Source organism: Pteropus vampyrus, unplaced genomic scaffold (assembly GCF_000151845.1).
Source record: "Pteropus vampyrus isolate Shadow unplaced genomic scaffold, Pvam_2.0 Scaffold483, whole genome shotgun sequence".
Classification (NCBI taxonomy): Eukaryota; Metazoa; Chordata; class Mammalia; order Chiroptera; family Pteropodidae; genus Pteropus; species Pteropus vampyrus.
Window position 1 is genome coordinate 1706336 of NW_011889264.1, and position 12554 is coordinate 1718889.

Here is a 12554-nt window from a genome sequence, read left to right on the forward strand (position 1 = left end):
ACTCCAGCTGGTAGAGGAGGGTCCTCGGCAGTATGGCCGGCCTGGCAGAGGGCTTAGACGGGTGAGAACATGGAAAATGCCAAAGATAAGGGCGACCTGGATGGGGAGACCTACCTCCGCCCTCCCTGTACTGTTTCTTAGACCCAGTGCAAGGAGTCCTACAGAAGAGAGGGACTTGAGGGAAGCCCGGGCAAGTGGCAGTGCAGGAGGCCAGCTGGCCTGCCATCCACTGGAGAGACCAAACGCCTAGGTCTGTGCTAGTGCCCTGGAGTTCTCATGTCTGTTGAAGAAGAAATGGCGTCTTATTATGAGAAGGCGGGGAAATATTACACTTTCGATGAATAAATGAGTGTGCTAGCCTTGGAGCCTCTGTCCACACCACCTCCCCAAACCCACCCTCACCCTTCAGTTACCCCTTTAAGGTCTCCTGCCTGGACTGTGATAGCCGTGTCTCGAAATGTTCCACTCACCAGTGTGGATTGGAATCCCCGGCCCTTCGTCTCATGATTTGGCACTGTCTTCAATCTATGCCCTGTTAAGTTGTAGAAAGCAGAATGGACAGAGTTTGCCAGCAATTAAAAATAATATTCAGGTGATTATCCACAGAGAATTTCCGAGTAGATTTGTAAGTTTCCTATTCCATGTGCATGTGTGAGAGAGAACCTTTACCAACATTCCAAGTGTAAGGTGTGTTAACAGAACAGTTTGCAAGATCACCTCGATTTAAGGGAGAATTGCTGGGGGTGGGGTGTTGTCAGCCCAGAAAACTGAAGCACTCGAAGTTACTGACTCTCAGGCAGTTTCTGGCCACGCTGTCAGGGCCAGAAAGACCCCATGGATAAAACCATGATGCCATCTTTCCAAAAAATGTGCAGAGTAGCTTATTGCCCCCTGGATCTGCGTGTCACTGGGCAGTTGGGATCTAGCCCAGGGCACATGGAGAGTCATGTACTGGTAGAACCTGTGGTCACCATCTAATGAGGTCACACTTGCCAAAATGGCATGGAAGGGTCTGGCATACGTAGCGCCCCACCCCGTGGGTGCAGCCTCAGGCATCGCCCCCATTCCCCTCTTCCTGCCTGGCTAGAGGAGGGGAGGTAGGACAGGGAATGAGGAGCTGGGAGCAGCGGCGTTGTCTGCCCATCAGCGTTGCAGATCGTATCCTGTTAAAGTTTCTATCATAGCAGAATTTTAATGGGCTGTGTCTTATTTGAAATAAGTAGTCTAGACCTTAGCCGTCATCTTTTATTTCGTGGAATTTGATTTGACCTGTATTTGCAAAATAAAGCCTGCGTATTCCGTAGAATATGTGTAGCCATTAGAGGTTTCCCATGGATAATGAAAGGAAATCCAAGAGGACTAGGCATGCTGGAGGGTTCTGCCCCCGCTTTCCAGGTGTGCCAGCAATGCTTCACGAGCACAGATGATTGGCCAAGCTGCCCTACAGTGAGTCTGTAGCCACGAGTGCAGCACATATCCAGGAGTTACAGGAACAAGAGGACAAGATGCTGTCATGGGGTGCCTCCTGCTACCCACCACAGAGACCCCAGCAGAAGTGGCTGCCACCCTCCGTGCCACTCTCCCTAGTCAGAGTGTACCAGGCCTCTCCTGCCGCCTGCTTTCAGTGGCTGTCCTTGGTTAATTAGGTTGAAAATGGAGAAAGGAAAAGCTTTAACCCTATCTTCAAAGTAAGCAGATTGGTTATTTTGTTTTTCAAAGAAGAGGTCCTATATACAATTAAAACTTGTTTCTGGTAAACCTCATTCCAGGAAAGATGAGCTTTTAACAAAAGGCTTTTGACAGCTGCAGGCTATTTCATTTTTTTTAATGCCGAATGAAAAATCAATACATTTTTCTGGGTTATACATATTCAGAACAGGCCTGATATTTCCATTATAATGGAAAGTGGGTGTCTGTGCATCTCGCCTGTCAGAGCTGCACCACCGCGTTTTCCAAGCCACTGCTAAATATTTCAAACCTGATTTGATTGTGGTTCATGACAGCTAATGTTTCTCAGCTCTTGAGTCTGCCGACAGGCGAACGCACTTTATTTCAACCCCACCCTGAAACATCGCTCCCCCAAAGAAAAAAGAAAAGAACAATGTCATTCTTCAGGGATCCCAGATCGGTGTATTATTTAAGTAATGCGATCGCCTGAGAGCCTTGGGTACGGACACTCTGATTCTTAGGAGAATTTCCGAGTTTCTTTCCCATCGAGGCACTCAGAGGGCATTGTCAGGTTTGAGGGAAGGTTTGAATTAATCTACATTATCCTGTTAAGAGTTAGGAACAGAAGGACTAGTCTTAGTCATTGATTGACTCCCCTTGCTTCAAGTCTGTAAGCAATTTGTAAAAACACCCAACGGACACGGCGCTCAGCCCCGGTTACTCGATGAACAGTATCATTTTTTAGCAACTGGCAGGTTTTCTTGGGTAACATCCGGGGAGTGCGTGCGGTGGTGGTGAGGGCTGACTTCATGACGATGCCGCCTCCGTGTTTGCTTCTGCCTGGTACTCCTTCCACAAACCAGTTTCCGGGTCATTCATAAAACTGTCGCAAATCTCCATGGGGTTGCGGTTGGCACACCCATCTCCTTTGGGAGCAGAATCCATCACAGATCAGGGAATCATGCAGTCACCGTCACCGACAGGGTAAGTGTAAGGTTGTCAGGAGAACAATTTGCATTTGTGAATAGCAAGACCCCCTTGAGGGAGGGAACACGACACGTTCCGGAGCTGTGGTATCGTTACCTCAAAAACCTAATCTGCACTTGCGACCCTTACCTCTTAGCATAGATTTACCTGCTGAAATTCTTACACCTGAAGGCTCGCCCTTAACCAGCAGACGTGAGTGACATGAGCAGACCGGATTTGGCCCAAGCGCTAGTAAGCACCGTCTGGGAGAAGAGGTTGTAAAAAGCAGGTGGTGACGGAAATAGATTTTTTAAAGGCCCTCAGCCAGTTTTACGTGAAAGTTGAAGGCAGAAGGGGTACCAGGAAGACCTCACAGTTATTCAGTATTTGTTTCTATTGTCCTAGGCCCTTAACATAAAAATATATCTAAGTAGGAAGGGTGCCTTAGTTTTAGGGCTACTGTGGGGTGTATCACATCGAAGCAGGCTTCTGCTGGGGTGCGGGGGGTGGTGGTTAGAGGAACCTCCTTGGAGTCTTCTGAAAAACACACCTTCTGTATGGAATGCGTTGGGGCTACTACCTCCTGCCAAGAACAGGTGGACACAGGGACCAGAGGTGACCTCCTCACCCAGGTTCTGACTTGGCCCTTGAGAAAGCATTATTGATGGGTTGGGTTCTAAAATGTTATCAAACTCTTTGGGGAGAAGATGGTTTTGACTTGTCTATTTCTGAGTAAAAATGGCACGGCGGCGGTTGTATATCGTAATGAAAGAAAGCAACTTTGTCTTCTGAAGGGAAGACGGGATGTTCCAGATAAAACTGGATTGTCGGTTTATCAGGTCTTCCCTTGTTCCAACCCTCTGTCAGTAGCTGATACTATAGAAAAAATCGACTTCTGTCATAAGCCCAGCCAGTTGCCGCTGATGTTACGGGGGATGGAAAATGTGGTCTGTAATTGGAGTGGGGGGGATTTCCTCCGCTCTGTGCTCTATCAGCACATGAGCATCAAGTATGTATTCTAAAGACGAGTGAGGGCTGGATGACCAGCCCAGGAGCCCAGAGTGTGGATGCAGCTGTCTGCCGCAGAGCTGGATGCCATTGTGTTCCTGGTTCCATGTGCTTCCAAGGCAGGGAGGCCAGGCCCCTCCTGTGGGTGCCCAGGGCCTGGATCTTAGTTGTGGGGGCGGGGGGGGGCATGGTGGTCAGAGGGGTCGCTTTAGCCTTTTGGGACCAATAAAACATACCCCTTCCTGCAAAGCATTGTAGGCCTGAGCTGTCCAGGCAAATTCATTGTTTGCATGTCTGTTTTTTAATCATTTCTCTACCTTTATTGGTATTCAGAGCTCACAGTTTTGTGGTTACCGACGGCCTGGGCTTTCATCCATTTTAAAGAGCTATTCCTCTTGCTGTTGATGATGATGGTATAAAGACAGATGGTGTAACTGCTTATGAATGTCCTATTTTATTTCCCCAGGACCAGACAGTTCACTTGAAGGCGTATATTACTTCCACATGCTCAGGTTAGGCCAGATAGTGTCTGCCTCCTGCAGCTAGCTGCCCTTCCAGGCCTCGCCATGCAGAGGGCGACACCTGTAGGTCACAGATGGAACTGTAGCAAAGTGCCTGCTCTGCTGAATGGAACCTGGTTTTTAGCTGGGGGTGAGGACTCTGGACCGCTTGTAAAGGAAGCTGGCTTGTCCAGGAGTTTCTTAATCATTTCTCCTTCCACCAAGCACATAACGGCCTTTTAGTGAATGAGTCACAAATAATAATATTATACCTAAGAACTCAAAAAGAAGACTTGATTTTTAAAATCTTAAAAAAAAAGAAAAGTAAAAAGAAGATCAAGAAGCAAAATAAGTTCCTGAATTAACCTCTGTTGTCTGTCCTCTCATTGGAACTCAGCTGCCTTCACCTCTCTGCGTGTAGTAGGGCAAGGAGGCAAGAAAACAAAGACCCAAGTAGACTCACGGAATGAGGGCTCCAGGAACGTGGACAAAGCACCGTGCAGTTTCCTTGCTCATTGCATAAGCAATGTGGCAGTTCTTTAGATTCTTTACTTTCTGAATAGATATGTTTGGAAAGGCCTCAAGGACTGGGGTCGGTGCTAGAGGGACCACGAGTTCTTCACTCTCTGCTACGATGGCTGCGGCCCACGTAACGCTCAGGAGAAAGGTGCTGGCCTTGGAGGTGGCCTCCCAGTTGCAGATTCCTTCCATCCTCTGCACAGCAGCACCTTCAGACACTGCTCACCACCACATCGGGGTGTTCTCTGTTTCGTAGATGTCCGATTGTCTCCATCTAAGGTGATTGTGTGTGTGTGTGTGTGTGTGCACGCGAGCGTGTGTGTGCTGGAGAAGAAAGGCCACTGAGTCATCTCTTTGCATAATCAGATTCGACTAATGTATCAGTACTCTAGATATTTTGTATCACGATGTGTATTGGGGCAAATAAGTATATTTTAAGAGACCTAGGTACTTTGGGTAGCTAGACCCAATTTAATAATAATATTGACTGACTGAATGGTGATATCACCATTCAAAGATGGATTTTATAATTATAGCATTGAGCAAGTTTACTAAATGTCTAAAAATGGGCATTGAACATCCTGCTTGAACATAATTAAGGCGCTAAATATATCAGACTGTGTAACTCGCTTGTTACTGCTCTACCAATACTTGTGCATATGTGTATTTCCCTACCAAATGATGTACAATGTTAATATGGCTGTGTGTCTGACTTCCAACCACGATTGCCTGATTTTTCTGTCTGAACTAAGGGTGGTTGTGGGGAGACAATGTTAACTTTACCATACAGTGAAACAAAAAGGAGACATAGAAGTTATATGTGGAGGCTTCTTCGTTAGAAATGGAAATAAGCCGTATCTTATTTCATCTGTGTCCCCATGGCAGCCTCATAAATCCCCTCTTAGTGGTAAAGAAGAAGGAATGTTCCCTGACCCCTAGTTTAGTTTTCCAGTCCTCGGACTTCCATTGCCTTTTCGGGAAGAATTAGGAAAATCTGATTCTAAATAGATACTTTCTTCTTCGAGCGTTTTATAAACCCTCTGAGGTCAATTTACTTTGAACTCCTTTTACTTCCTTTGTGGGATGAAATTGAGAAGCTATTTTCATGAGTATTGAAGGGTTATTACACTTTGAAATACTGAAAAGTAGAGTTGCAGTTGGAGGGACCTAGGGTGACATTGGACGGAGCCCCAAAACAACGGTCCCTGATTTCACCCTGATACCTGGTCCCCGTGGATCTGGTCTAGTGCTGCCCTCAGGTGATAGATGTGGGCAACCAGGTGCTTAAGTTCTCTACACTGAGGAAGGTGGACTCTTCAAAGTGTCCTCATAATATCGTCATTAACCCACGTTGGTTCACCTGCCTTAATCATTTGTTTAACTCGTTCTTAATGAATCTTTTGGATAATGATCAAAGGGCCAGGAGAGCCAGAGAGAAATGTCTCACTTCCTTCCCCCAGCATTTAGGGGATCTCTTCTTCTTCTTCCCCACTTGCCCAGTGGCATTTTACTTCACGATTAACCTCACGTTGGAAATAAACCTTTCATCTACCTTCACCAAAGCATTGTGTGTTGAGATGGAGAGCATTTCCTTGGTTAGTTTTAAACCCGTGGTGGGTAAGGAATGGAGTGACTTCAAAAAGAAAGTGTATGATTCTCTTAGAGTTCTTTTCTCTTCCTCTACAAATCTAGCTTCTTGCCACTGATGCCTGCCATGCCCACAGATGACAGTTTCTAGAACTCTTCACATTGATGAAATCATATCACCGATATTCTATGACTCTTCAGAATACAAATGACTTAAAACAAAACCAAACCTCCTGCCACATTCTGGCACGTGCATCAGGTACCGCGAGCCCTATGAGGGGTCAGTGATCCATGCCAGGACACCCTGAGTTTGGAGCTAGGCAAGAAGCTCCTTTTTTTTGGCATTTTCTAGTACAAAAGACTTGCATGTAACTTCATGAACTTGGATGGGGTTATTTATTCAACAGGATTGGCTTTCAATGAGAAAAGCTCCAATGAGGTGTTCAGGGTCCGTCTGGCAGTACCTAATGTCCACATGTCTAGAGTGCAGTCGTGTACCAATGAGCCTGGAGGGACAGTCCTCACCGCCTGCCCAGACCTCGGCATAGCCGTAGTGCGGTCAGCCTTTCAGCAGCCACTGGGAAGAGAGGAGGGACAGTCATTGGCAAGAGTCCTTCATCTTCTGTCTAGTTTTAATCATTGACATTTTGTTTTTCTTCTATTTCAGAAGAAGCCATTGAAGATGTTGAAGGGCCCAGTGAAGCGGCTGCTGATCCAGAGGAGCTTGCCAAAGACCGAGAGGGTGGGGGCGAGAAGGACCAGAGCAAGTGGACAGGTAGTGTGTGCGGCTGCCCACGAGCCCCTGACATCACCTCTGAAACAGTGACGCTAATTGGGTCAGGGAGCAGACACATTCTAATCTACCCAGAAAAACTGCTGGCTATGGGCAGGTTGGAGAAGCGTTTTGGTTTTGCTTTTTTGAGTGGTCACCTTCATTCTTCTTCTATAATGCTGTATTAAAAAATTTAAAAAAATTTTAATGACCTCCCCCCACCTGCCAAGCCATCTTGTTTACTGAGCCTCTAGGTGTCTGGCTCTGTGCTGGGGCTTCCGCGTTTTGAGGTCACATTTCTTTAGCACTCTGCCCTGTTGTTTTGCCCTGGGTGTGAGTCTTTCATTTAAGGTCCAGTCCCTTATCCCACCTGCAGACAAGCCCAGCAGAAGGCTTGACATAGGGAACTTGATCGGGGTCACCCCGGAATCTCATAAAGAGTTGGCGGTGTAGAGTGGGCTTCATTCTGCCCTTGGGGGGCCTGGGCAGGCTCTGCATAGTCTTTGTGTCCTACCTTGCCCCCAGGGTGAGCACCCATACCTTGAAATGCACCCAAAGGGGAGACAGGTAGTGCAGCCAGGCAGGAAGGTGTCTTACCAAGAGCAGAAGAAATTGAAGAGGTCAGGAAAGGAAGTGCTATTTCTGGAAAAACTGGCATTGAGAGAAGGGGAACAGCCATCTCTCATGATGATCGAATTTCTGTATCGAGGGAAAGAAGAGCTGAGACTAAGAAGAAAAGTTTAAGTGTTTTTGAAGAGGAGCAAATTTGCTTCTGAGAAGACTTATTGGGACAGATAAGTCTCCCAGAAACCACCACAATAATTAGAGGAAATGATGTGACAAGCAACAGAAATTATTGTATTTGGTCAGCCTAATTCTTACTGCCTTCCATTATTAATATTGTAATACTTTGATTTTTTTGAGAAAATATTTACCTTCTGGAGTCTGTATAGGTTGGACCTTTGTTACTTTTCCAGGCACAATTGTTCTTAAATCATGCTCAGCGTTGGCCTTCACTATTTAAACAAGATACAGAATCTTGGAGAGAGGCCAGGGGAGAGCAATGAAGATGACCGAAGGCTGAGAAATATTGCCTCTGAGAAGAGGCCAAAGAAATTGGGGCTATTCCGCCTGGAAAAGAAAAATGTCAGAGGCAGCATAACAGCTTCCAAATGTCAGGCGGGATGTGCGGTGCAGGCGATGTGGCACTGTCCTTGTTTCCTGGGAGATGGAGATGGGGGTCACTGCAGCTGGGTGAATGGACAGCGCACTAGGCGGATTTTACTGTCCGTGCTGCTTAAGCCCCTTGGAACTGGGCTCTGTGGTGTCCGAGGCCTGTGCTCAACATAACGCTGAGCGACAGGGCCGAGCATGCGCACCCTAGGAAGATCCGTAAGGTAGGACCAGCAAGTAGAGGATGGACATCTGTGTTCAAAGGCCTTGAAATGGGGCGAGGGTCGTCCTGGGTACCTTTGCATGGACCAAGGCCCCACCCAGTTTGTGCTGTACTGTTAAGGTGAGGTCTAAACAAGCTTCGCAGACAGACAGCAATGACACGTGCCTGTTTGGAGGATGTGAACTGGGGAAGAGGGTTTCACAAACGCACTTTGAAGACAGGGTAACCTCTAGACTGCCTGTCCTTTGTGTTCACAGTTTTAGTGCCTGGTTTCTGATCCTGGCTCTGCTACTTACTAGCTATGTGACCTTGCTCAGGGAACCTTACCCTTTCTGTGCCTGTTACCTTACATGGGGTAGGGATTAAAAATAGTACCTCATTTCATAGGATAGCTGTGTGGATTATTTGCACATGGGAATCTTAGAACAGGGCCTGGCATATAGTAAGCTCTGTGTTAGGAAGGATAAAGGCTGTTTTTGTTTTTTTTGTTTTTTTTTATTTTTAATTACTTAAATACGATGAGAAAAACCAGTAGCAATTTCTCCTCAGTTCCTCCTGTATGAATGTAAAGGTTTCCAGGCAGCACGTGGCTTCTGGGAATCTTGAGAAGCAGAGCAGAGACAACAAATAAGGATTTAGCAGATCTCCAACCTTTTTGGCACCAGGGACTGGTGCTCCTATGAAAATCTCATGCCTGATGCTCTGAGGTGGGGCTGAGGCGGTGATGCTAGCGCTCGGGAGCGGCTGCAAATACAGATGAAGCTTCTCTTGCTCTCCCGCTGCTCATCTCCTGCTGTGCAGCCCGGTTCCTAACAGGCCACAGACCAGTACCGGTCCGCGGCTCTGGGTTTGGGGACCCCTGCTGCACATGATATTTGGTGCCTATGTTTTCTGCATTCTGTATGCTCAGGACACTAAAACAACAACAAAAAGTAGCTGCCATTTGCAGAGCTCCTACTGTGTGTGCCAGACCCTTTGCTGGGTGCTTTGTTTCTGTAATCCTTACACCAGTTTAGGGCAAGCTTTAGAGAGGTGGTTCAATTAAATCACATTCAAAGAGTTTGTAATTCAGTGGGAGTGTGTCTTCCCAGTGCTTGTGGACATGCTAGGTAATTGGGAGCCTACTAGAAGGCTTAGAGTGAGCACAGTAATGACTTAATGATTTCTTTAAGAAAACTTCACTTTCTCATTCATTCATTCATTCAAACATGAGGCCATACTGCATCTTTATCTCTAAAAGACAGACGAGACAGAGAAAGAGAAGAGAATGAATAACTCAGGTTGCACCTTGCCAGTTGGATGGTAGCAAAGAGAGAAGGGGGAATTCTTTCCCAACCCTTGTAAATGGTCCTCTTTTGACCCGAAGCGTAATTTTGTCTATATTGCCTGAGTGCATAATGACGGGCTTTGTTAAGAACTTGGTCGATTTGATCTTGGAATCAGTGTGGGGGCCAGCCATCTCCTCCGAGCTGTCTTTGGGATCTTAGTATTTTATAAAAAATATCCGCATTGGTTCCATTTACTCCCTAAATTGAGCTGTTCCTATCTGCTTCAATGTGATGAGGAGTGCTTCCTCCTGGCAAATAAATAAATAGTGATTTCACAATTTGTACTGTTGATTAGTGGCTGCTCATGATGCAGATTAATAATATTTCAAATGGGCCTGGATAATTGGCATTTTCTCAGCTATTGATTGTGCCGTTTGGGGGTTTGTGCAGGAATGGAGACTCTTCACTAAAAAATGTTTAGTTATTTTCACATCGGAACGGTACCCCTCGTTTCCTTTTTGGTGTCTGCTGGGAGCCCACTTTGGGCTTCTTTTATTTAGATGGCAGGTCTGTCACCTGAGTGGCAGCAAGACAAGCGAGCTAGTGCTGCAGAATACGACAACGCCAGTCCCGCAGTCGGGGGCCGGAGCCCTCCCCATATGCAGAGTTCCACTCATCGCAAGTTCCGTGAGACTGCAGGCTCGCCCTCAGGGAGCGCGACACTCCAGTCGGGCCTCGAGGACCTGCCACAGTCGTCGGAACACGATCAGTGCGCCCCATGGAACCTTCTGTGCCGATAGAAATGTTCCGCATCTACACCGAATAGTAGTGTAACTACTAGCCATGTGTGGCTATTGAGCTCTTGAAATTAGTGAATTTAATTTAAATGGCCGCACACGGCTTGTAGCTGCCATACTGGACAGTGCAGCTATAGCTACTCAAAACTACCCTGAAAGAATGCAGGGCAGGTATAATAACTTTCCTATTATTTTTTATATTTATCGGGGTGAAATCGGTTAATCTAAAGTTATACAGGTTTCAAGTGTACGATTCAGTAGTGCGTCACATGTTTATTGTACCGTGTGTTCCCCACCCGAAGTCAGATCTCCTTCCATCACCATATATTTGACCTCCTTTACCCTTATCTCCCTGCCCCTTGATCTTTCCCTGTGGTCACCACTGAGCCATTGTTTGTGTCTATGAGCTTTTGTTTGTCTGGGTCATTTGTTGCTTTCGGTTTTATATCCCACATATAAGTGAAATCATTAAGCTCTAACTCTGTGCCAGGCACCGTCTGAGTGTGTCACATCTGTCCTTCCCAGCAGGCATGCCATGAATGGCTCAGAGGTGCACAGGTGTGCTGATTCCCACAGCCCGTGGGTTGGCCAGGTGGGCTGGGGGGCTGCTGACGGCTGTCATTGTGTGTGATGGCTATCATTGCCATGATGCGAACAAGAAGTAGAAAGCTTTACTTGATATACCTTGTGTACATTATTTCGTTTGACTCTCACCCGCCACTCCATTAAATAGATACCGTTAGGTAGTCACCCTCCCTCCCGCCATTTTAGAGAGACGTGCACTGAGTCCCAGAGCTCAGGCATGTTGTCAGAAGGCATGTGGACGGCTCTGCCACGTGCTCTGACTTAGGGCCCAAGCAGAGGTGCGCTGTGCCCGCTCTCCGGGAGTGGCACTGTGCAGTCCAGTCACTCGGTCTAGTTGTCCTCTTCCACATGTGAGGAGCAGCACTCACTCTCCTGAAGCCGTATAGTGCAGGCAACACGACAGCCACCTGTGCATCCAAGGTGACTATGCCTTGTCGTCAGCCAGCATCGTGCTCAGTCTGAAAGCAGGTCGGCGAAGTGCAGAGAACTCTAGATTTGGAGTTGTGAAGCCCACCAGGTAGCAAATGACCTTGGTCGAGGGGCTTAGCCTCTTGGTGCCTTGGGTGCCATGTGCACGAGTGACACCCACCAGCCCCAGCCTGGGTTCACATGTACAGGCTGTTGGTCACATCTGCCCAAGCGTCAGCGTCTCTCGTGGGCCAATGGAGGGTGCAGGAAGGGTCTTTGAAGCAAAGCCTCTTCCCTAATGCATAGCCATTTCCCCTGTCTAACTTTGTGGTTTTCTGTTTTGAAATGTGAAAATGATCCCTTCTATTCTTTTAGCAGTGTGGACTTGAAAGTGTGTGTTTTAGATTGAAGAGCCCCCAGCGTCAGCAAACGAACAATAATTAATGCAGTGATTGTCCAATCAATCATTAATTGCTATAAATTAAGTGATATACAATTAATGTGATGCTTTATCACCAATAATTAGGGGAAAAATTGAACTCTTGGCAAAGAATCATAGCAAGATGGTTATTTAAATACTGTAGTTGCCCTGGTTTCCAGCCACAGAGCACTAAGTGGGGTCTAGTTAAGCTAATTTGAGACAAGATGACCAAAGGAGTATTGGTGCCTTAAAAAAACAAAACAAAATGAAAGGGGGGGGGGGATAGCCCGACTGAAGCTAACACCATGATCATGCTTCAGAAACCCCTAAATGATGTCCCTATTAACAGTTTTGTAAAAGTTTGAGTTAGAATTGTAGTTTGAGTGCTGTTTTTCTTGGGAAATGGCCGGAAGGGATTTTATTTTAATAACTTTTTTTTTTTTTTTTTTTTAATCCATGATGCTCACCTAACACAGAGCAATTAGTGCAGTGGAGCGTCCCTGATTCGAATCTATGGAAGATTGCTATTAAAAGAGGTATTAATGGGCTGGCAAGGTCTCGGTGACTGTTAGGGAAAAGTGTGTTTATGGAATAGGGTGCTGGCAGGCATGATTTCAATCGGGTTTGACATGTTTAACATAAATGTATAGAGCACTGCT

The 12554-nt window shown here is 46.6% G+C and overlaps 1 protein-coding gene across 2 annotated transcripts in view; it reads left to right on the top strand.

Annotated features, from left to right (window-relative positions):
* Positions 1-12554, top strand: part of ZFHX3 (zinc finger homeobox 3) — a 237774-nt gene that overhangs the window by 186053 nt on the left and 39167 nt on the right. For both annotated transcript variants that reach the window (XM_011382599.2, XM_011382600.2), the window contains exon 5: positions 6916-7023. In XM_011382599.2, the coding sequence (XP_011380901.1) occupies positions 6916-7023 (108 nt within the window). The remainder of the gene's footprint in view (positions 1-6915; positions 7024-12554) is intronic.